General features: G+C 32.8%; 1 protein-coding gene and 1 long non-coding RNA gene across 8 annotated transcripts in view; one reads left to right on the top strand and one right to left on the bottom strand.

The window, feature by feature from the left end:
- LOC147392076 (putative LRR receptor-like serine/threonine-protein kinase At1g53430) overlaps positions 1 to 24737 on the bottom strand; it is a 126278-nt gene that overhangs the window by 43832 nt on the left and 57709 nt on the right. For 2 of the 7 annotated variants that reach the window (XM_086460078.1, XM_086460080.1), the window contains 4 exons: positions 7860 to 8004; positions 4816 to 4887; positions 4646 to 4717; positions 2561 to 2632 (listed from right to left, as the gene is read on the bottom strand). In XM_086460078.1, the coding sequence (XP_086316204.1) occupies positions 2561 to 2632; positions 4646 to 4717; positions 4816 to 4887; positions 7860 to 8004 (361 nt within the window). Of the gene's footprint in view, positions 1 to 2560; positions 2633 to 4645; positions 4718 to 4815; positions 4888 to 7859; positions 8005 to 17025; positions 17102 to 18320; positions 18417 to 18833; positions 18885 to 22312; positions 23189 to 24737 lie in introns of those variants that run through there. The other 5 variants (XM_086460074.1, XM_086460077.1, XM_086460075.1 and 2 more) reach the window with 5 other exon arrangements.
- Positions 22886 to 24676, top strand: LOC147392080 (uncharacterized). Its single transcript, XR_015183273.1, has 3 exons — positions 22886 to 23023; positions 23376 to 23759; positions 23855 to 24676. It is a non-coding gene; the product is annotated as an uncharacterized LOC147392080 (long non-coding RNA).

Genomic DNA, 24737 nt, shown 5'->3' with positions numbered 1-24737 from the left:
ATTAAATAAATTTTCAAAATATGGGTTTGAAGTTTGGGATTGAGCTGATTTTTTGTGAGGATGATCTCTATGATGGGAAGATCATCCGAAAAAAAAAAAATTAGTCCAATCTGAAACTTCTAACCCCCATTAAAAGTGATTTAGAATTTGGATCATTGATTTTTTGTCAATTTTTGCCAATAATTTGTAAATCACTTTTGATGGATTTAGAAATTTCAAATTGAGCTGATATTTTGTGAGGATGATCTTTCTCATCATAGTGACCATCCTCGCAAAAAATCAGCTCAATCCAAAACCTCTAACCCATATTTTGAAAATCCATTGTTTTTTCATATGTCCCTTGATCCGTTCCCATATATATATATATGGATTAGGATCCGTATACACATAAAGCTACTTATAAAGCTACAACATGTTTTGTCTTATATGGGCAAAAATGTTTGGAATGGGTTGATTTTTGTGAGGATGATCTCTATAGTGAGGAGATCATCCTTGCCAAAAATCATACCATCATGAAACTTCTAGCCCCATGTTTACAAGTTGAAAAATTTTAGATCGCCCAATTTTTGTAAATCACTTTTGATGGGGTTAGAAGTTTTGGAATGGAATGATTTTTTCCAAGGATGATCCCCTCACCACAGAGATCATTCTCACAAAAAATCAGCCCATTCCAAACCTTTTTAACCATATAAAACAAAAACGTTGTAGCTTTATAAGTAGCTTTATGTGTCTACGGAACCCCACCCTATATATATGGGTCGGGTTTCGTAGACCCCCATTACAACTCACATTGCGACACAGTGTTTTGTCTTATATGGGAAAATATGTTTGGAATGAACTGATTTTTTTGTGAGGATGATCTCTATGGTGGGGAGATCATCCTCACAAAAAATCACCTCATTTTGAAACTTCTAGCCCCATTTTTACAAGTTGAAAAATTTTAGACCATCCAATTTTTGTAAATCAATTTTGATGGGGTTAGAGTTTTGGAATGGGATGATTTTTTGCAAGGATGATCCCCTCATCACAGAGATCATTCTCACAAAAAATCAATCCATTCCAAACATTTTTGCCCATATAAGACAAGCATTGTGTCGCAATGTGAGTCGTAATGAGAGTCGTAGGAACCCCACCCTATATATATGGGTCCCGTTCAGCAACAAACATTTTGGCAAAACATTTTTCAAAACATGGGTTAGAGGTTTTGGAATGGGCTGATTTTTGGTGAGGATGATCTCTACGGTGAGGAGATCATCCTCAACAAAAATCAGCCCATAAACCATTTGTTGATGGGGTTAGAAGTTTTGGAATGGGCTAATTTTTGGTGATGATGATCTCCTCACCGTAGAGATCATCCTCACCAAAAATCAGCCCATTCCAAAACCTCTAACCCATGTTTTGAAAAATGTTTTGCCAAAATGTTTGTTGCTGAACATTTCCCATATATATATATATGGGTCAGGTTCAAGGGCCATATGAGAAAACATATGTAAAAACTTTCGTTTTTAATAAAATTTTAAACTATGGGTTAGAAATTTTGGATTGAGCTGATTTTTTGTGAGGATGATCTCTATGATGGGAAGATCATCCAAAAAAAAAAAAAAAATCAGCCCAATCTGAAACTTCTAACCCCATTAAAAGTGATTTAGAATGTGGACCGTCGATTTTTTACCAATTTTTATCACTAATTTGTAAATCACTTTTGATGGATTTAGAAGTTTCTGATTGAGCTGATTTTTTGTGAGGATGATCTTTTCATCATAATGACCATCCTTGCAAAAAATCAGCTCAATCCAAAACCTCTAACTCTTATTTTGAAAAACGAAAGTTTTTTCCTTTGTCTTCTCAGATGGCCCTTGTACCGCCACCTATATATATATGTGGGAACGGATCAAGAGACATATGAAAAAACAATGTAACATTAATAAATTTTCAAAATATGGGTTAGAAGTTTCGGATTGAACTGATTTTTTGTGAGGATGATCTCTATGATAGAAAGATCATCTGAAAAAAAAAAAAAAAAAATTCAATTCAATCTGAAACTTCTAACCCTATTAAAAGTGATTTAGAATGTGGACCGTCGATTTTTTGGCCAATAATTTGTAAATCAATTTTGATGGATTTAGAAATTTCAGATTGAGCTGATTTTTTGTGAGGATGATCTTCTCATCATATTGACCATCCTCGCAAAAAATCAGCTCAATCCAAAAGCTCTAACCCATATTTTGAAAAACCATTGTTTTTGCATATGATTTTACATATGTCCCATGAACCGCCCCTACATATATATAATTGTATTACATTAAATCTTTATCCCTATTGTAACAAGAAAGAGTGGGTATGGTTTATGTAAAACCCATATAATTTTTCAAATCTCAAAAGTTTTTCCACTACATTAAACAACACATCATGTTAAGTTAGACTATTTCTTTGAAATTTCTAAAATAAGTATTTAAATTAATTATAAAGACAATATTAATCTTCAATAATACAAATTTTTGTAACGCATTTGCAAACAGATGTGCCACTCACTAGTGTATATAAGCTGAGAAGGACTTACGTATATGTCAAGTTGCTTAGGCTACCCAAACTGTCAGGTATAGTCTGAGACAAGAAGTTATAGGAAAGATCCCTGTAAATTAGGGTAAAACCACGATTATATGAAATATAATTAAAAATCAGGATCAAGTATGTAAAAACCCTTTCTTGTAGGGTTTAAAATACATTGGATTTCTAACCAAGCTGTTTTCTACATGTACAAATTAATAATCAATTATATATATATATAATCAAAGAGTAAGGTACTGCATTCGTTAAAAACTTAAATCTAAATCCAACTCTTGTTTTATTTTCTTGAGATCAATAAGCCTGTTTTTAATGGGTTTAGTAACTCGGTGTTGGTAGGACTTGAACCCAAGTCTATGATATCATTACCAAAGCCAACCCATTTACAAACCCAACTAAGCTAACTGGCACATGTACAAACCCAACTCATTTATAAATAGTCATACATGGACTGACCCAATCTGTTTAACAAAATTCTAATTTTTATTGAAAAAAATAAATTTCATTTCCACCCGAAAATTAAACTACCATTACTAAAAATAATGTCGCACAACCATAAATCAATATCTACCAACATAAATTATCATAGAACAAAAACTAAGTTTTACGATCAAAAATAGGTAATTTAATTTTTTTTTTTAAATAATTATTAATGGGTTAACGCCTCCTAACCGGGACCCAGCCCATTTAATAATCGTGTTAGATGGATTGCACTATTTTGACTCAAACCCATTATTTTCATGTCATTTTCGAGTCATGTTCACGTAGGACTGGCAATAGGCCGAGTAAGGCCTCTATTAACTCCATACCCGAATTGAAATACACACCCCAATACCCTATTTTTTACTTGAATTTTAGGGTAATACCCAAATCTGAAATTTTACCTAAGTTTTAGGAGGATAACCATACCTGACTCTTGGGTCACCCAAAATTTTACCCTCTATCCTGAATTTTATTTTTTTTACTTTAATGAAAAAATTTATATAATAAAAAATATAATTATTTACATATAAAATGTAAAATTATAAATTTTCCCTCAGATAAATTGATAATCAGTTAGGATATGAGGTATATTCATATCCAACCCTACAAAACTTTTGGATAAACGGGTATCGGATAATATTACCCGATTTCTTAATTGGGTAGAAAAACGTTGGTCATATCTAATTTATTCGGGTTAGATGAGTCGGGTAGACAGGTATTATCCAACCCATTACTAACCGCATATTCATGGGTCGTGTTAAGATTGCCACTCTAGCTATGATAGATATCCCAAGGTGTCAAGCATCGAATCACCGAGCTTGTAATTAGAGAGGTCATTGTCAAAGCAAAAGACATGACATTGTTAATCGTTAGTCCATATCTGGTCACTTGTGAGAATAAAAAATGTTAAAACTCAATATAAGTTGCTCCATTGAGATTGGAATGTGATTCAACCTTACAAGCATTATTATTTGTCATTTCTATTTAACTATTAAACTCATATTTAAATTTTATACATAATCTTTTGTTGATATAGTCATGATCAATCAATTTTAAAAGATGATCATACCTCTCTCATTTATGGATGAGGTACAATTTCTTTGTAGATAAAATGTGAAAAAAAGATAAGAAAAAAGAAGATAATTATAGTTTCCAATGGTATTAGATACAAAATCAATTGACTCAGCCTAGTTTTTCATAAATTTTATCGAGATTTTCAAAATATCGGGCTCGTCATCCTAGCAAATAAGCACTCCTAAATGCCCATAAGAAAAACTCAGAACTGCGCCAGCTAGCAAATGCCCTCCTTTTAAACACTATCTTACTATTCTTGTTGTAAAGACAATTCTATTCTTGTATGAGTTGAATTGTTGACAAAAATGCCTTTGCATTACATTATCTTACTATTATTATAATCAGAAGGAGAAGCCCTTGCATTACATTAAACAACACAAGACAACACGTAATAAATCTAAACTATCTGTTTGAATTGAATTTTAAATTAATCATAATTTTAAATAATACTAATTTTGGAACTCATGTGGAAATGCACATGACTCTCACTATTACGTGTATATATAAAATGAGAAAGACTTACAGATACTCCAAGGATGTTAGAGTAGTGACGCTGCCAGGTATGGGGCCAGAAAACTGGTTATCATGAAGATCCCTGTAAATTAGAGTAAAATCCATGTTTATATGAAATAGTAAAATTGATCAAAGAGAATAATACCAAACAAAATTGAAAAAAATTTAGCAAGGATTTACAAGTGACGAAGGTATGATAGATTTCCCAAGGTTTCTGGTATCGAACCATTAAGCTTTTTCCTAGAAAGATAACTGTTGAAGCAAAAGACATGATTTTGTCAATCTTTTGATCGCTTGTGAGAATGAAAAAAAAAATGTCAAGCTAATTATAAGACACACCATTGATATTAAAATGTGACTCAAACCGTAGAGCATTGTTATTAATCGTGTCTTTTTAGGTGTTAAATTTATATTCAAAGTTCGTATAAAACCATAAATTGATTATATTTTTAGGACTATCATTATTGCTGGAACAGGCCCAACAATGCACATTATATTTTGAAAGACAAGATTATCCCTCATTTGAAAGGGTCGATCCATAAAAATATAATTTTATCATCCAACAATGCTGGACAATAACTTTAAAATTTTATCTACTTTAAATTGATGTGGTTATAGTCCACTCCACGGTATGTTAAGTAACAAATTAATGACATAAATTTGAATATTATGACATGGATCCCCACTCTAGGGTTTTATTAGTAACAAATTTGATAAAATGAGATTTGATGGATAACAAATTTCATAAAGTAAGGTTTCCTTAGAGTTGTCAGAACTCCAATAGAATTTTTGTAATAAATATGCAATAGTTAGATCTACCAAGTAAATCTCATATAAACTAATGAAAAATGATCTTAAATCCCTAAGGTTTCTTCCTTAAAATCAGTGATTCAACCTCTTGAATGTGATGATGATGATGTACCCCTTTATATTTTGATAAATATTTTAAATACCCTGCGTCATGAACCTCTTGACCTCAATCTTCTTTAATAAATTAATGGTAATATAAAAAAAATGATGTCAATGCCATCATTGTCACGGTCATTGTAATCATCACATTGTCACCACTGTCGTTGCCATTTTAGAAAGAAAATGAAGGCTGGGTAAATCATCTTTCATTAGTCTATTAAAGAAGACTGTGATCAAGAGATCGATATGTTATTAGTTCAAAAATGTGGAGAAGTATATCAAATATACACAAAATGCAGGGACTAAAACAAAATACCACTTGTTGTTTAGGTTACGTGCCTTTACCCTGAAGAGAGTTATTGCGTGGAGTCCGCATTGAACTCGCCCTCTATGCTTTTGTGAATATTTGAGTTACCTCCTTGTGTTTTTAAAATGATGACATACTCCTTTGACCTCGGTCCATTTTTATAGGCTAATGAAAAACAGCCTCAATCCGAGTCATCAAGATCATCATTTCTTTTTCATCATCACCATTATCATCATATCTAAGAGGTTAAAGATTAATGTTTTGATAACAAAAATCAAAGGTTTTTTGATAATTTTTTCCTTAATTGATAAGAGAAGCCCAAGGTAACATTACATGAAAAAAAGAGGTAAATTTATTGTCAAGGTCCATCAAATTTGGCTAAATCTAAGCAAATTCAATGTCACGTATACCCTGCTTGGTTGTTGTAAATCATTTGCAAATACAAATGATTTTCTAAAATCAATTTTTCTAGTGTTTGGTTACACAATGCAAGATTTGCATTGTAAAAACTTTGCAAAAATAAACTAAATTCTTGATTAAGAAATTTGAGCAAATGATTTGCGACATAAAAAGTACCGCAAATCATTTGAAAAATCACAATGAAATTTTTTATTGTAAAGATCAATCAATCATAAAAAAAAGATTCACAAGAGATTTCCCAATGATTACCAAGTAATAGTAAATCATTCATCACAAACCATTTGCATTACAAATGCAAATGTTTTGTAATGTACCAAATAGGGCCGTAGTATCAAGGGTGTGTATCAATTTGAAAACATAGACGTATCTCAAATATTCACAAAAACTTGAGGGGCCAGATGCCATGTAGGGGGACAGTTCCTCCAAAATTTTGAAGCGGGTCAGCCATTTCAAAGTAAATTTCCAAAATGGGGCCAACATTCCAACAAAAACTAATCCATCTCACTAGTCCCACAAACTTTTAACCAAGTTGAGTGGATCTATCAATTTTTTAATCAATTTATTAATGATTTCCATTTTATAAAAAGAGTCGTGATGAATGCACGCGGTCTTGGTACGCGATTGATGTGGCAAGGACACAAAACCGTAGATTGTATTCATCGAGATTCACAAGAAAAAAGATGTGCGATTTTGTGCCCTTGCCATGTCAACCTTGTACCCAACCGCACTAAGACCGCATGCATTTATCATTATTCTTATAATAATAAAAAAGATTAAACTATTTTTTCTCTCAATCTTAGCTGTAAGTAGACCTAAGTGAAAGAAAATATTTTTATTAAAAGAGAGTGAATTCCCTCCATAGATCAAAGCTACAAGTTTCGAACATTCTTATTTTTCTTTCATAAAGCAATAAGTTTTGGACTCTCTTTGACAAAGATGGAGGATTATTGTTAGGAAAGTTGCATGTCATTTAGAAAAGGTATTTTATCGTTAAATTGTCTATTTTTTTTTTCAAATATAAATAAAATAAAGGGATGGATACTTTAGGTAGTGAACTCTGATTTTGATGAGTATTAGAAATAGCCATATTTTCAAATTGATAAAATAAAATGACCTAAATGCCTTGATCTGAAAATCCTCCTTCAAGGGGTATAATATTGTTTAACTCTTACTAGGAGTTGTTGAGCTCAAATGGATTACTACTACATTGGCAATTCAACACTAGAACCTTCTAGATTTCATGAAACCCATATTAAAAAAAAAAAAAACAAGAGTTGATCCAAGGTTTTGAGAATGGACGACTGTTAAACTTTCACAGAACTCCCAAATTCAACAATGAAAAATAATAATTCTTGTAATGTTCATAGAATTTTGTCCTCTACAACCGTGTGATATTAGATTATGTTTTTGGATGTCACAAGGTGCACTCAATGACCCTTAGTAAGAGTTGAAATCTTGCTAAGCTAGTAAAGCTAGTCGGACCCCCATAAAAAAAGGGTGATCAATTACTTAAAGCACCACATGATCATAATAGGACACGTGGTGTTAGATTATTGGTTGAAGAAGTTGAGAGAAAGAGAGATCATACAGTTTTATCACGTGGCAAGTCCATGTTGTACAGTCACAGAGGATGCCAATGTTTTGGTCACTACTGATGTTGCAGGCGGAAGGGTCGTAAAGTTGAATCAGGTGCTGCGGTCGAAAAAGTAAGGCGATGTCATTAAGAGCATTCACTGTCCAGAATTTCCACATAACAGAAATATTAAGTATCATCACAATCAAGAGCATAAACTGTCCAGTTTGAGCATACAGAACCCAATCAATCTATAACATTTTAATATGGATTTTGTTAACATGTGCCACACGAAATTTTCAAAGTGTATTTAGAGCACATGTTATTAAAACCCTTAACTGTTAAGATGCTTTTCACTTGAAATTTTCATGGACAAAATTAGTCTTTTGGAGCAAATTGTTGGAGTGTATTTAAAGATGCTTTTCATTGTTTTCCAATGGAATAATCGAGTGGAGTCGGCTCAGCCATTTAGGTTGTCCTATTTTTGAATTGTGGTTTGGCCCACCTTTTGGTGGACCCAAATACTTGGTGAGTTAAGTATGATGAAGCAAATGGCTCTAATTAAACTCAAAATCAGTTACTGATTGGTTACCAATCATAGAGAACTATGATAAGTGTAGTGTTTTATTACCTTCTATAGATGGCAGCAGCTTAGCTTGGAGTACACTAAGCGACATGACGACAAGTAAGAGAAGAAGAGAAAAAGGGGTGGAAGGAAGTTTTCCATTACTCTCTTCTCTGTTGCTGTCACAAGCAGTACTCTGTATCGTCTGTCGGCTCCTTAGAGGAAGGAAGTAAAAGCCCTGTGCGGATACACCTCTCCGCGCAAGAGCAAAAGCTCAATTTCTCCCCTCAAGAATAAAAAACTTCTCCACAAAAGAGCAGGTTCTTGGAACTTCTCAATAAAGAGCAAAAAACCTCTCCTTACAAAAACAAAAACCTCTCCGCCCAAGAGCAAAAACCTATCCAAAAATTTGCTAATTCCCCGCAAGAGCAGAAGTCGTCAAGAAACTCTATCCAAACACATAGAAAGTACAGTTATATGCTCAAATGAGTTGGTTGATTTTGTCTCCATGATGAATGAAATAGTGACACGTGGAAAAGACTAAAGTTCTTTCCTTTTTCTTTGCTTTTTTTTATTTTATTTTATGAACAAGAGATTCATATTGCTGTCCTCACCAACAATCATTCAACGTGAGGTCATCATTGGTCACTTGAGTGAGAGAGAGAGGTCATCATTGTTTCTCATCTCTAAATTTTTAATTTTATAATTATTGGAGGTAACCTTGGATATTTTTAAATTAGTGATATGTCTATTGACAACGGTCTTCTCTTATAGACTAATGAAAAATGATCTAAAATTCCTGAGATTTTGTTATGTGCTTATATGAAAGAAAGGTGAGTAGGATAGTTTAAGGTGTTTCTATTATATGGGACCATAACCCTTTGTGAGTGGGAGGTTGAGATTACGTGAGTGTGTTATGAGATAGTTCTTTGAAAGAGTATGAGTGGGTAGTTCAGAGTAATTAGTTTAAGAGTAGGAAAATAGGTAGTTTTATTTTCTCTTGTATTTAAATTCATTTTGATCTTAAAGAAAATGTGCAGAGAAAAGATACTTAGTCTTTAGTTGGATTGGAGATTCACCATCTTGAATTGGTGGTTTAGGAGGTCCGATCTCCCTCGAACAAGATCAATCTTAATCTTTTTTTTTTTCTTATTATTTTTGTGATTCAATTTAAGTAAACACGTAATAGGTTTCTTCCTTAAAATCAGTCATTCAACCTCTTGAATATGATGATGATGATGGGCAATTGTTAGATGACAGTGATGATGATGACATACTCTTTCATATTTTGACAAATATTTTAAATACCCATGTGGCATGCATGAACCCCTTGACCTCAATCTTCTTTAATAAAGTTAAAAAAAAAATAAAAAACACAATCTCAATGCCATCATATTCATTGGCATGATCATTGTAATCATCACATTGTCACCATGTCACTATGAGAGTGAAGTTAGGATTTTGCCCATGTGGGGGGCAACCAAGAATGGACAAAATTTTGTGGCGACAACTAATAGTGAAAAATAATAATGTGGGGACAATGGTGGCAAATTTTTTAACCACCGTTAAAATTTGTAACACTAGCTCACCAATCCATAGAATTTGAAAATTCTTGTGTGTGGGGGGTAAGTGCCCCCACTGTAAATCTTCCCCAAGCCACTGTCATTACCATTATCATACTAAAAAAGATTGAAAATTACTCATTTTAGAAAGAAAAATCAAGGTTTTCTATATCATCTTTCATTAATCTATTAAAGAAGACTGAGATTAAAAGGTATGTCATTAGTTCAAAAATGTGGAGAGGTATATCAAATATACACAAAATATAGGGACAAAAACAAAATCCCACTTATTTTTTTAGGTTACGTGCCTTTTCCCTGAAGAGAGCTATTGTGTGGATACCTTAATATTTGAAAGCAAATCATTTGCAAAAAAATCACAATAATTTTTATTATTATAAATATCAATCAATCACAAAAAAAATAAAAAGATTCGCAAGAGATTTTTCAATGGTTACCAAGCAATAGTAAATTATTCATCGCAAACCATTTGTGTTGTAAAACATTTGCAAATGTAAATGATTTGTAGTGTACTAAGCATGTCCGTAGTGTCAAAGGGTGTGTACCAATTTCAAAATATAGACACATCTCAAATATTCACGAAAACACGATGGACTAGATGCCATGTAGAGGGAGGGTTCATCCAAAATTTTGAAGCTGATTAGCCGTTTCAATGTTTTTTCCAAGAGTATGGGGCCAACATTCCTCTAACAAAGACTAATCCAACTCATGGTCCCACAAACTTTTAGTATTTTAGTGGACCTATCAATATTTTAAGAGTTGTGATAATATGACTCCCCACATGGCATACTCAATTGTGACTCCTTGACATGGTGTTTGCTAGAACCATGGACTTTATGCCCCGTGATACACAATTGCACATCCCCAAAAGTCTGTATAGTTATGCATATGGAGATGTGCTGTTGTGTATCCCAAGGCATAAAGTCCATGGTTCTGGCACACCCATGCCAACGAGTTGTGATTGAGTATGCCACGTGGGGGGGGGGGGGGTTGAGGCATATCATTACCACTCATTTTTTAATCAGTTTGTTGATGATTTCCACCATTTTATAATATAAAAAAAATATTAAACTATTGTTTAACTCAATCTTAGTAGTAAGTAGAACCAGAGAAAATATCTTTGTTAAAAGAGAACAAATTCCCTCCATAGATCGAGGCTACACGTTTCACACATTCTTATTTTTCTTTCATAAAGCAACAAGCTTTGGACTCTCTTTCAAAATAAGATAGGATTATTGGGGAATTGATTGCGACTAATGGACTTTTCAGTGTGTTTGGATTGAGAGAAACAAAGTGATAAGAAAAAAAAAAAAAAAAAAAAGTGAGTTTCTCTCCACTACTCTTGTTTGGATTGTTAAGTGAGGGAGTGAAAAGAAAAAAAGTGAAGAGAAAAATGATCAATTTTTTTTCTCCCAAAATTTGAGAGAAAAAGAAAAGTTCATTAGGATAAAAATATTTAAAATTACAACTCTACCCTTTTTTTTTTTCTCTTAGAACTTATGTTCTTGTACTATTAAATCAAACATGACGGAGAGAGACAATATTTATTTTCTTTTCTTTTCTTTTAATGAATTTCTTCTCTTCATTTCTCTCAATCCAAACACACCGTTAGTGAGAAAATTTATAAGATTTTTTTGGTGAGGTTGAAAATGAGGGGCTAAATCGATGGAGGAGTATGAGGATGAACAAATATATCTATTTTGCTAGTAGTTGAAGAGGGTATTTAGATCATTTTATATAAGTCCATCCTAGATGACTACAGTAAAGGGTGTTGTAGTTGGAAAACAGGGCTATCTTAAATATTCCCCAAAACTCAGAGATTACATCTATATTACCCTAAAGTGTAACACCCTAATGATTGCTTATCAGGAAAAAAAAAAAAAAAAAGTGGAAAAACAAAGAAGATAAACATATACATTTTTTTTTTAAATTAAATAAAAAGGCAAAATAAAATAACATAAGAAGGTGTAAAACTATATCAACAAGGGGGTGGTGTGTGTGACCGTGGGATTAGTCCCACCAGTCCGGCTTATTTTTTTCCCTTTAATAAAGAGGATGTAAGAGGACTTTTCCAATCAAGTCCAGCTTTTTTTTTTTTTTTTTTTCTTTCTTTAATAAAGAGGACCTTTCCAACCAGTCCGGCTTTTTTCCTTTAATAAAGTGGAAGCTTTTTTTCCTTTAATAAAGAAGACTTCCTAATTATGAGTTTAATAGATCATGTTCGCGATAAGGACGGATATTGATTTCTCATTATCAGACAATCACTTATTCACAAATCTTGTATGGTGCTAATAATTTTTCCATCTCATAATTTTTTTTTTTTTTTTAACCACTAACCCTTGCTAGTTTATGGTCAATAGGAATTGGACAATCATATTTGGTCAAATACCTAATAACAAACTCCGATGATCCTTTCATAACCATATTTTCGAACAATTTTTTGGACGACAAGCCTAGAAGTGTTATCTTATGAATAATACCGATATTGACGATACTTACTATGGGAATGATGAACTTGATATGAGGTTATAAAAAATGTGCTAACTATGTATATGACACTAAAAATAGATTAAATTGATATCACCCTTCAATTTGAATTAACAAAAACAATGTCTCCTGGAACAAAATAGATTCCAAATATTCATGATCCGTATGTGAAGTGAAATTACTTATCACTTAGGTATTGTTTGTTAAATTGAAAAAATAAGTGCTAAATAGCATTAAGCACTGAATTTAGGTGTTGAAAAAGTAGTTTGTTTAGACGTAGAATCATGTTTGTTACACATTGCTGAAATTAGTAAATTGTATTTTAATCTTTACAATCATATTATACATTGTTTGCATGTTTCAAATGCCTAATTCTTATTAAATACAATAAAATATATTATTTCTTATAAAATTAAAATACAATTCATTTTTAAATAATAAGTAATACTCAAATTTTCAATTTATAAATAATAATTTTTATTTATAAAAACCCACAAATTTCAAATTAAAAATAATAATGTCATACAAGTCACCAAAATTTGATATCAACATTGAAAGAACTTAATTTTGGAAAATAATTTTCGATGAAAATGAAAGATGTGTAATTATAAAAGCACCCCACGAATTAATAAGGGCAAACCACACCATAGCCAATTTTTTTTGTCTTATATGGGTTAAAGTTTTTAGAATGAACCAATTTTTGGTAAGGATGATCTATATGGTCTAAAGATCATACTCACAAAAAATCAACTCATTCCAAAACTTTTAACTACGTCAAAACCAGTTAAAAAAAAAAAATTGACGATTTACGAGTCTTGAACTTGTTTTGATGGGGTTAGAAGTTTCGTGATGGGCTGATTTTTGGTGAGGATGATCTCCTTATTGTAGAGATCATCCACACCAAAAATCAACTTATTCCAAAACTTTTAACTCATATAAGACAACAATTTGACCATGGTGTGGGTTTATTAATTTGTGGGGTGTTTATAGACTTATCCATGGGATATAAGAGGTAACATCCTTTTAAGTATAAAGGCATACTTGTCCATGCCCAAAAAATGAAGAGTATACTTGTTCGTGTCAAAAAAAGCAAAGCTTCAACACTTTTTTTCAGTATCAAAATAGTGCTGAATTTTTTTCACTTATTTTCAACCATAAGCACTGAAAATATGGAGTAAACAAACATACTATTTTAACAAAAAGTGCTGAATTTATTATTTTTCAACAATAAACGCTGAAAAATAGCGCAAACAAACACCACCTTAGTCTAATAGTGAACTATCCATCCAGGAATTGTGAAGGATTCGACTCATATTCTCCAAAATGTGGTTCCTATTCTAATAGTTCTAAATAAACCAAATACATGCATTACCATCCAAAGGCTTCTTTTCCCACAACAACGAAATCACTTCTTCGTTCTTTCATAAATTGGGAGATTTCACTTGAAAAAGAAAATGTTGCATACTAATGGATTTGGGTTGTTAACCATGGGTTTTAATGCATGAGATCTCGTACTTACCAATGAGGCTTCTATCAATTAATATTACAAAGTAGAAATCCATTATAAACTTTAATACAATTAGATCTGCTCTATATAGACAAACTTGAGATTTGCAATTCCATGTAAGAGCGATACATAATCAAGGGATCCTTTTCTTTCGAATAGGAAGAGTTGTTGCACAAAATGTAATTTTAATTAATTGCCTCATAGATCCTACATCTATCTATATAAAGAAGAAATTATGCAAGGAAGAGATTCTTATTGGTACGAAGGATACTTCAAACATGGAACGAGCATGAAGCAATCAATGATATATACATTTCCTTATCATTTGAGTTTTTCTGATGGATTAATCATCGAGATCTTTGGTCTCTACCCGAACTCGATAAAAAATAAATTGTATCAATTCTTATGAATTCGTTGAAAATGATTTTGATCTAGTTAATGGCAAATGAGATTTTTAAAATTGATTTTTTCATGATTGCGATGAACGCTGTTAATTGTGAAAAAAAATTCCTATAAAAGATGATTTGATTCAGTGAAGAAGCCAAACTTATGAGCAAAACCCTAAATGATGAATTGATTCAATGAAGAAAACTAAAACTCTACACCTTGATACTGATTAAAAGAAAAAAAAATCTTTACACTGTGATCATACCCATTTTAATCTTCATTTTTTTAATCTAACAACAATTCATTAATTTGTCATGGATTATTAATGTCATTTCATCTTATATTCCAGGGTATTTGAGACTTCTCACAAACTACATTTAAACTAGCCTCTAGTCAACGACAATCAGATTTGATCAAAGACAGTAAACATCACCTACATTTAGGTCAGTCGGGTCAGGTCGTTTAAATGTTGAGTGGAGGGGCATTAGACCATATTGGACCCTTTTCATATATATATATATATATATATATATATATATATATAGATACTCCAAGCATCCAAATCCGTTAAATTTGGTTTTCAATTGAATTTCGTGTCAACTCCGATCCATTTTTTTACACCCTTGTTTTGGGGGGGGGGGGGGGGGGGGGGGGGGTTCCCAAATGGATAAAAAATGTATCAAAGGAATAATTGAGTACAACATAAAAACATGCACATTCAAACTATAGCAATATATGAAAAATACTTAAAACCTTATATAATCTCTATATGTATATAAAGATACACCACTTTTAATAGAACAAAGATAGTTGGTCATGCCAAAGTGCTAGGTTGGCAAGGTGTGTGGAGTGTTGATCCCACACTAGCATCAACCCATGGTTTGTGACTCAATCAATCAGATTCTTGAGATACTATGGATTTCCGAAAAAAAATGCATCTCTAAAAAACTTATTAATCCCTAGAAGACTATAACATAAATTTTGTTTCCCCTCATGTTTGATAAAGAATTGCTATTGATGTTGAGTGTTGTCTTGTATGCTAGTTTTATGGGACTTTCTTTTAGGATTGAGTTTTCTTGTGGAAGTGATTTTCTAGTTATATTAGGATAGTAGTAACCAACCACTATCCCATTGGATTTAGAATCACACTTAATCTCTAATTTGAATCCTAGTTAATCTTTGATCTTCACTGTTATATATTTGGGTATTCAGCTGTACTCTACACCAAGTCAATTCTTCTAAGGTTTAAAAGAGAAAACAGAGAGTTTAGGGGTTCTGGACTTAGGTTTGGGATTAAAACCTTAAGTGGTTATTTTTGGTATTGGTCTCCTTTGACTTCTTAGTGAAGGATCTTGGTGTTTTTTAGTTTGTTTCTTTATTTTCTTTGTAATCATATTAAAAAGGAATCTCCAAATTCAGAACAATTGGTGATAGAGAAATAGTGTTTGTATGGAGAGATCGACTATTTTTAGAGATTGTTTTTTGTTTTTTGTGGAGAAATGCACGAAGTGTGTGGTACCAATCAAAACTCTCTCGATTTTATTTATTTATTTTTATAGCTAGATATCAATTCTTTGGGTTTGAGATTTCATGTGAGCCTAATCACAATTGTTAACTATTAGAAATGTTTGAACCACTTATATAATTAATGTTTTGTAATGTTGAGATTATAATTTGAGCTGAACCTTGGTACTATTTGAAAAGTCTGTTTTAATCTTTAATTGAGGTGTGACAAATGCTTTTGGCACCCAAACTTTTACTTGTTATGAGCTTGATTGAGGTGCCAATAGCATTATAACAGCTCTATAAAGTTAAGAGGCAATATTGAGCTTGATTGGAAATAGAGTCGTGATAAGCTGACTACCCCACATAGCACACTCAATCAAGTCTCCTGATGTGACAAATTCAGGAATTGTAGATCTATATATGCCTTGGGATACATGATTCCCTCAGGATTCACTTTTATGGAGAAGTGCAATTGTGTATCCCGAGGCGTACAAATCTATCATCCTGAACATGTCACGTCAGGAGAATTGATTGAGTGTGCCACATGGGGTAATCAGATTAGCACGATTCTATAAAATATGTCAAACTGGTCAGGGAAATAAAATTGTTGAGCCTCTCCTCCACTACGTCATACTGCGCAATAAACGACTGTTCAGGACAGTCGTTTTACAAAGAGTCACATTTAATTTGTGATTGACGATAAATGTACCACAGTTTTCCGTTCTAGTGTCCTACCAGTATCCCTATATGGTCATCTTTGGCTTCAATCATTCATCAAAAAACTAAAAATATAACATTAAATACAGTTGATTAATTCATTAGTTGGACTTCCATCATTAATCAGTGCTCTAGCAGCAGCTATTACTCAATTCAGAATAACAAAAATGACTATAACATAGATCCATGGAAAGTTGACTTATTCTTAGTGGTTATAAGGATTAAAAGGGCACGTTAGTCCAACTAAAGTCGTCATCATCAAAACTTATACCACAAAATTGAGGTCGGCTAAGTTTGCAAAACTAAAGAGTGAAAATGTTGTGAACTTACAAGTTGCGTCTACATAATATAATTAAATTTACCAGAAGAATTGAATTTTATTTTCATTAAGAAAAATGAAAATTGAGAAACTTAGGGAAGTATTTTACTTACTGCTAAGGAATTGAGGACATTGTGAACTCCGGGGTATTTGTAGGCAGATGTTTGACACTAGACACCCCACGTCATTCTGCAGGAAATTAATAATTGTCTATATTTTAGACACACAAGTGAACAAAGGGAACATTCTCCAAAAACAATACAATACCATACATCGGGTTCTTCCAGTTTGTAACAATTTTTCACATTGGGAATATATGAGGTTTTTAGCTCTCACTCATCATTCAGAGAAAGAAATACACAGAAAAAGAAATTACCAGTAGATAGTCAGTACCGCCTCGTGAGTTTGTATGAATTGATGATGCATGCCATTCATTAAATTTGAAATTCCATAAGTGGTTACTCTGTAGCTGTAAAACAAAGGATGATATAAAAAGAATTCTAACAATTTTTATATCATCCTTTGTTTTGTTCAGATACCAAGGGAAGTATGCTTCACAGGCACAGTGTGTGATTTACAGCATAATACAAAATTGTAATTTATATTGCCAATGCTTTTCATGTTTTCTGGAAGTTGTATTTGGCATTATTTATTCATAATTAGGGTATTGTAGACATTCCCCTTCTATGAATTTCATGAATAATGGCTTGCTTTTGGTTTTGAGATGGGCACAAGAAGGAAATCTAATCCTGGTTTCTTGAGAACTTTTCCCTGTCTTCTGTAGTCCAGGTAACTGGATGTCCTTGGTGCTTTTCAGCACTCACTCTGAAAGTGCCAACAGTTCCATAACTCAATATCTAGTTTCATGTAAGAAAAGAAAGTCTTCAAATATGAATCCCGAAGTTTCTAAAGCTCTTAACTGAGAGCTTGAAGAGATTTTTAGAACATTACAAGTCTATTGTATAAAGAAACAAAGATAATCCTATGTCACAAAGAAAGTAAATGAATTTCATGTTGAGTAACCCAAAGTAAAAGAGTAGAGAATAATATATAATACCGCTACAACGAGAAGAGTATCCCTCGATTCTAAACAGAAGTTGAAACCAAAACATCGTTACTTATTGTGATGCGCAAATACTAAGACCATACTCAGTTGGCTCCTAGGAAATCATTAGACACTTTGCAACAGGCATATATAGTGTGATAACAAAACATTAAGAAAAATATCCCTATCCCCACATAAAATGAGATGTCCACCCATCCTGATCTTCTTTAGAAACCTCTTGAATGAATTTTTGACTGCCTCCTTATTAAATAGAAAAATAGTGAATCAGTCTAAATAAAGTGTGAACAGTCCTACAATGTAAATTTTGGTCTAACAACGTGAAGTGCTAATGAACCATCAAACCTCGTCTTGAAAGAAATCAACATGCTCCCATTCCACATTTGTTATAACAGCAATGTAAGGTGATAATCGAAGGAAAGAATCACCATATTCATCAGCCTACCTGTACAGAAAATATTAAGAGAAGATTCATCAGTATCTTGGCAATGAAATGCTATCTGCAAAGGAAGATTTTCAACTATGGGAAGTAAGTCCTCATATATAAGAAAAAAGGCCTTTAGATAAATATATGAACGGAGGCAAGATTCTCAACTCCAACCAGAAGAAACAAAAATCTTTATTTGAGTCCATGTTAATATTACGGCGTCAAAAACTACTTCCCATAAGAAAACCGCATTTGCAGTGTAATTTCTTACCTTTCCTTGGATAGCTAAGCTGGACTCGTTATTTGCACCATATTTAAAGTAAACAGTATTTAATAAATTTATATCATATTTAAAGTAATGTAACTGGAAATGTAAGAGTATGTAGTTTGCACTTTTCCTACAATCAACTATATCCACGAAAATAGCATACCTCCAAGATGAAATTATGACCACATCCCGAAAGAATGTTCCCTGCTGGAAACTGAAAAAAATCAATGCTTGTCATTTCCATGTACCATTAACAACATCAAATATTAATTCCTCTCAATTTTGTAAAACAAAACAGAATTCCAGAAAGTATAAAGGAATAATTCAGTACACAGAAAGGCAAGAAATTATAAAGGAGTGAAATAAAAAATGGTCAGCATTTTCCCGTGAAAATACGTTTAACAACAAAACTTTAAGTGTTAAGAAATTAGATAATATCAAAGAAACTTTATGCGTGCAAATCCATTCTTTTTTTTCTGCATTGATACTTGAGATGCATGTCCACGCGGTTCTTCTAAAGAAGAAAATATGTTTTGACTTGTAAGGAATTTTGACACTTGGTGAAGGTCTCACTAAGCTTGTGAATCTTTTGATTTTTATTCCTTTAACCTTTTTCTTTTAATACTTGTGCAATTGTGTGGATTTACATGTCCCATAAGTTTTGAGTTGTATCACCTGGTTCGGTTTGAGCTCAAATTGGAATCGAAATGACATGGGTCGGTTAGACTAAATAAGAACCAGAACTGAACCAAATTCCATTGGAACCAAAACAACCCAAACCGGAGTGAAGTAGGTTTGGTTTGGTTCAGTTCGATGGCTTGCCAATATTCTATAAATTGTAAGTAGCATTTTTTAATGAACAAACAAACATATAATAAACATAAAATTTCACACAAAAAATCACTAATCTATGCATAAAAAGTCATTAGTTTATCCATGAAAGATCATTAATCTATGTCCCAACTCCTAAAATAATTCATAATAATTATTATATACATATATATTTATTTATTGCATAAGGATTTGGTTCTCGGTTTGGTTCGGTTCTATACAAGCTTGATCCGAGAACCAAACCAAATTGATCAGTTCTCCATTTTTGTAACAAAACTCGATACACGAACAAAAAGTGCAAACTTCTTCTATAAAAAATGTCTTGTAGGGTCTGGAAATAGCTCCTAAAGGAAATACAAACTGGTCCATTGTGGTTTGGACATGTAAACTAAGAACCAATGTCAGCACCACTGAGTGCTTTGCTTCAAGTTGAGGGCTTTGAAAGGGTGACATGAAAACCAAAATTGAAGTGGATTGATGTAGTAAGAAATGACACGAAAACTCGTAGCATTACCAAGGATATGGCTCTAGATTGAGCTGAACGGAGAAATCATATTCATGTTTCCGACTACCAATAGTAGGGATAAAGCATAAATGATGATGAATTGACTAGTCAAGACCATATATTTTTGAAAGATGTAAATATGATGCATCATATATAGAAACAACAAAGCCTCGTTATAATCTATACTAGAGAATAAACTTCTATTACGTTGAAGGGAATCTCTTATGAATGAGATAAAACTGTAAACGTTATCAAAATATGCAAATAAACAACTTGAATGAATTATATTATAGTAATAAAAAAGAAGCATTTGAAAAGAAAAATCCCAAACACTATGAAGTAAATAAACCAATTCTTATCATGTTCGTTAAGGTAATATAATACCAGCTATAACTTGGAAATGAAGTGACGAGTCATAAATCCCATAACGATCATTGTCAATAACCACATTAAACATACCAACCAAAATAGGTATGAAGGAAATATTTCAGTTCATAGGGTCGCCCTCAATACCCAAAGAAACACCAAATATATATGAACTATTTCCCATCTTCTCATTCACTGATAGTGTTAGATCGAGGTCATGTCCATCAAACAGAGGACTTGTGTTATTGTCTAAATTCTTCTATAAAACACAATCAAATAATCTTCGAAAGCAGATGCAAATGCACAAATGTTAGAACAAAAACATGACTCTAGAAAGAATTGAACAGAACTACACTAAAAAAAAATTATTCACCAATTCATTAAAACTGAGCATCATGATTTGCTTACTATAAGTTATCCTAAAAGGCTAATACTTATGATTTTTACAAATTAATACAGATTAAGTACTCAAGCTTATACGAATATGAATTATTATTATTTTTTAAATTATACGAATATGAATTATAGTATGTATATATAATATATCCAATGAAATTAAGATGCCTTTGAAAGTTGCAAGCATCCCCACGAATAAAGGCAGCTAGGCAAGACTACTTCCTTCCTTGACACACTAAGAGGAATCCCAAGGAAAGAATCACTTTTAGTGAACTCTCATCTACTAATCTTAAGATTCCTAATTTTGGGTTGAAGTTGTGCTTCTCCTTCTGTATCCTTTTCTAATAGCATTTTGAAATACTTTCTTCTCTTCTTTGTGGATTTGAAGTTCTTTTGATACCAAACGTTGTGTTATATATCTTGTCTTGTCTAGTCCCAACAATGCCCATCCAACAAGACACGTAGGTTTTTGTATTTATTTCACACCTGCCACGTGTAACCCTAGGAAGAGGGTTCTACCGAAATTTTGACCAAACCGATTCTTTTGAGTCAATTTTGGGTTCAAGTTTATATGTGTAAATTTTCGGGTAAACCAATTTTTTGATATATTTGTTTAAGTTTATAAAAAGTGGTTTTATAAGGAGTTGAACTAAAGATCTTTTATACAAATACAAATGAAGACACACCACAATTCCTTACTAACAAGCCAAGAGGCTTATTGTTTTAAGCTTTTTAACTATTTATATATTATAATAACTCAGATTTATAAACATATATTATAATAATTCACATTTACAAACATACATACATATATGTATATATATATATAATATAACTTATATTCACATACATATAAATTACATACCTTATAAATATACACCTACATAACTTATAAACTACAAATAACTATATAACTTAGATTAATTTTGATTTTTGGCCTAATTTTGATTTATTAATCATGATAGGTCAAAGACAGGAGAAATAAAAGAACGAAGAAAAGCAAAGTGAAGGAGAGCACAGCAACTGGGAAACCAAGACAAAGACCCAGACTCAAGAACAGGCCCATTGGGCCCACTAAAGGCGCGGCACAGGGAACCCCTTGGGCGGCATGGTGAAGGTGGCATATCATGCCTCGAGATTCGTGCAAGGTTAAGGCGACTTGATCAGTTACGTGATTAATTAGGGTTTTTGTTCCTCTAAGTTGTATGAGACATTCCGAATTAAGGACCCTAATCCGGGTCTACAAATACAAACCAGACCAGAGTTAAAAAAAGATAATCTTTTCTTTTGTTCTCTCTTCTTCTACCTTACTTCTCTTATTTTCAGTTTTAAGGTTTTTTTTTTTAGTTTTTTTTTGTTCAAGCTTTGTAAACAGAAGGAGTTCATACTAATTTCAGGCCTTCAGTTTTAAGGTTTTTTTTTTTAGTTTATTTTTGTTCAAGCTTTGTAAACAGAAGGAGTTCATACTAATTTCAGGCCAAGATTAATAAAAGAAGCATCTCTCAATTTTACCTCTATCCCTTCTTTCCTTATTTTCTTTTTACCTTTTCTTTTATTATTCTTGCAATGATCATTGGCTAGACCTCTGATAAAGAGGTCTGAACCCCACCAATCCGAACCGCTCTTTCCAATTCGGCAACAAACCGATTCGGAAACAACCCTTCACCAAGATGAGCACTGAACCCTAAATCGAAAACACCACCGAAGAACGGAAGATTATGAGGATCAGCTCTACTAACCAGTGGAGGCGAATCCATGAGTTCGACACCTGTGACATCGATCACACCCATCTTTGATAACGCCATTACTTCTTGACCAGCACCAGCTGAGACGCAGAGGATTTTCCAATGGTTTGTGAGAAACCCTAGATTTTGGATTCCATGGAAGAATTCTGTGAAAGAGAGGACCTTTTTTTGCCAATCTTTCGTAGACCAGATACGTTTGTTTTTCCTTTCGAAAGAGACTAGTTCACGGTGAGTTGACTCGCAGGATGATTTGGAGAATCGGATTTGGGTCTTGGGATCTGAGTCAGTGATGCAGGTGTCTGGAGTTTGGGTGAGGAGGAAGATGAGTGTGAAGGTGGCGATGGTGATGGATGCGCAAGATAGTCGATTTAACAGAGTTTGTATGTGTCTGTCCATTTTCTTTATAATAATAATAAATAAGTAAAAAAGAGAGGAAATTTGGTTCTGTTTTAGGCAGGGAAGTGGCTTTTGCTAAATTGCACCGGAGGCGTTGAAGACTTATTTCTGAAGGTTCGAAGTTCAAATCATTGTTATTTATTACACTCCAAATTTCTTGAATTATGTATCACACCCCAATTAGAGATTTGGCTAATCATTATCTAAGCATTACAAGTCTTATAGTCCAAATAATGTTAACAGTTGTTTACAATCACGATTAGACTCATATAAAATATTAAACCCAAAAAAATAGAAATCTAGAAAGAGAGAGAGAGAGTGAGATATATTTTATTGGCACCCCAACTTTTACTTATTGTCAACCATTTACCACTTACGTAAATACCGAAATAAATTTATTCACATTTTGAACTTTATGCTGCTGTAATGGGCTTTCTTTTCATTCCCATTTCTTCCTTCTTGTCAGGAGATAAATATCCTAAGAGTTGTGATAATTTGACTTACCCACTTAGCACACTCAATCAACACCCCTACCGTGACATGTTCAAAACTATAAATCTGCCCTCCTTTATGGGGAAGCACAATTCTATATCTTGAGGAGGGCAATCCACAATTTCTGAATATGTCACGTCAGGGGTGTTGATTGAGTATGTCACGTGGGTAAGTCAGATTATCACGATTCATATATTAATGGGGGAGATAATTCCATGCAAGTGTCCCACTTATCAACCAAAGCAAAGGAGGGGATCAAAATACAATAATAGAAGGTATGAACTATGGAAGAATGCTCCTCCTGAGCAAAGAAAACGCAAACAAGAGGCCACTCAGGTGGAGTTGACCTCTACGTGAGGTAATCGGAGTTGGATTTGACATTTTCCTGAAGGAAGTTTTGCATATTTTCATCTTTTAAAATTTTATTTTAACCTAGCAGTGTTATATATGCAGATCATTAACGTTGAATTATCAAAGATATGCGGTACTTTACCAAACTATTATTACTAATTACTTAGGTCCATATTTTTGTTGTTGTACATGCTGGGCAAATTATTATTATTATTATTATTATTATTTTATTTTTTTGATAGGTGAGCCTGCTTTTAATGAGATCAGTAACTCTCTGATGGTGGGAATTGAACCTAATTCTATGATATCATCCCCAATAGATTTTACCAATTACACTAGTTTACACCTTCCGCCATGGACAACTCAACTACCACTTCTTTTTTTCACTCATTGGTATAGTGTCAGAGTTGGGCTGTAGTGACCTCATATCGCACATTTTGACATGAAAGTGTGTAGGAACCATAGATGCTTTTTATTGAGATAGGAGTAAAAAAGAATCTATTGTTCCTACACACTTTCATGTAAAGATGTGCGATGCGAGGTACAATCTTGAGGTCAATTCAGCATTAGTCACAGTGTTTTCCTAGAAATCAATGGCTTTAAAGTGATACCAAGATAAAATACATGTTAGGCAAGCCACTTTAGTAAGGACACCTACTAGGGATGAGACATTAGCTTATATTTATGGAAATAGTTATCCAAAATGGACCATTTTTATCCTATAAATTCTGATTATCCATAAAGAAGGATGAATGGATGGAGAAGATGTTATCCTTAGTAAATTGAAAAATATACTAAGTAAATTGACTTTTGAGATCAAAGAGATCCTTCTACAAAATCATATAGTATGCTGAAGCTCATAAGGAGTATTGCTTCATAGTCTATATATCCATTCACAACATGGCTTCCCAATACATTACAAGGCAATTACTAACATAAACGCATTATTCTTAGTGGTCCTACAAAGCAAGCACAAGAAACTCGA

This window comes from Akebia trifoliata, chromosome 11 (assembly GCF_017979445.1).
Source record: "Akebia trifoliata isolate Shusen 1 chromosome 11, ASM1797944v1, whole genome shotgun sequence".
NCBI classification, from domain to species: domain Eukaryota; kingdom Viridiplantae; phylum Streptophyta; class Magnoliopsida; order Ranunculales; family Lardizabalaceae; genus Akebia; species Akebia trifoliata.
This window is presented reverse-complemented; position numbering and strand designations above follow the sequence as displayed.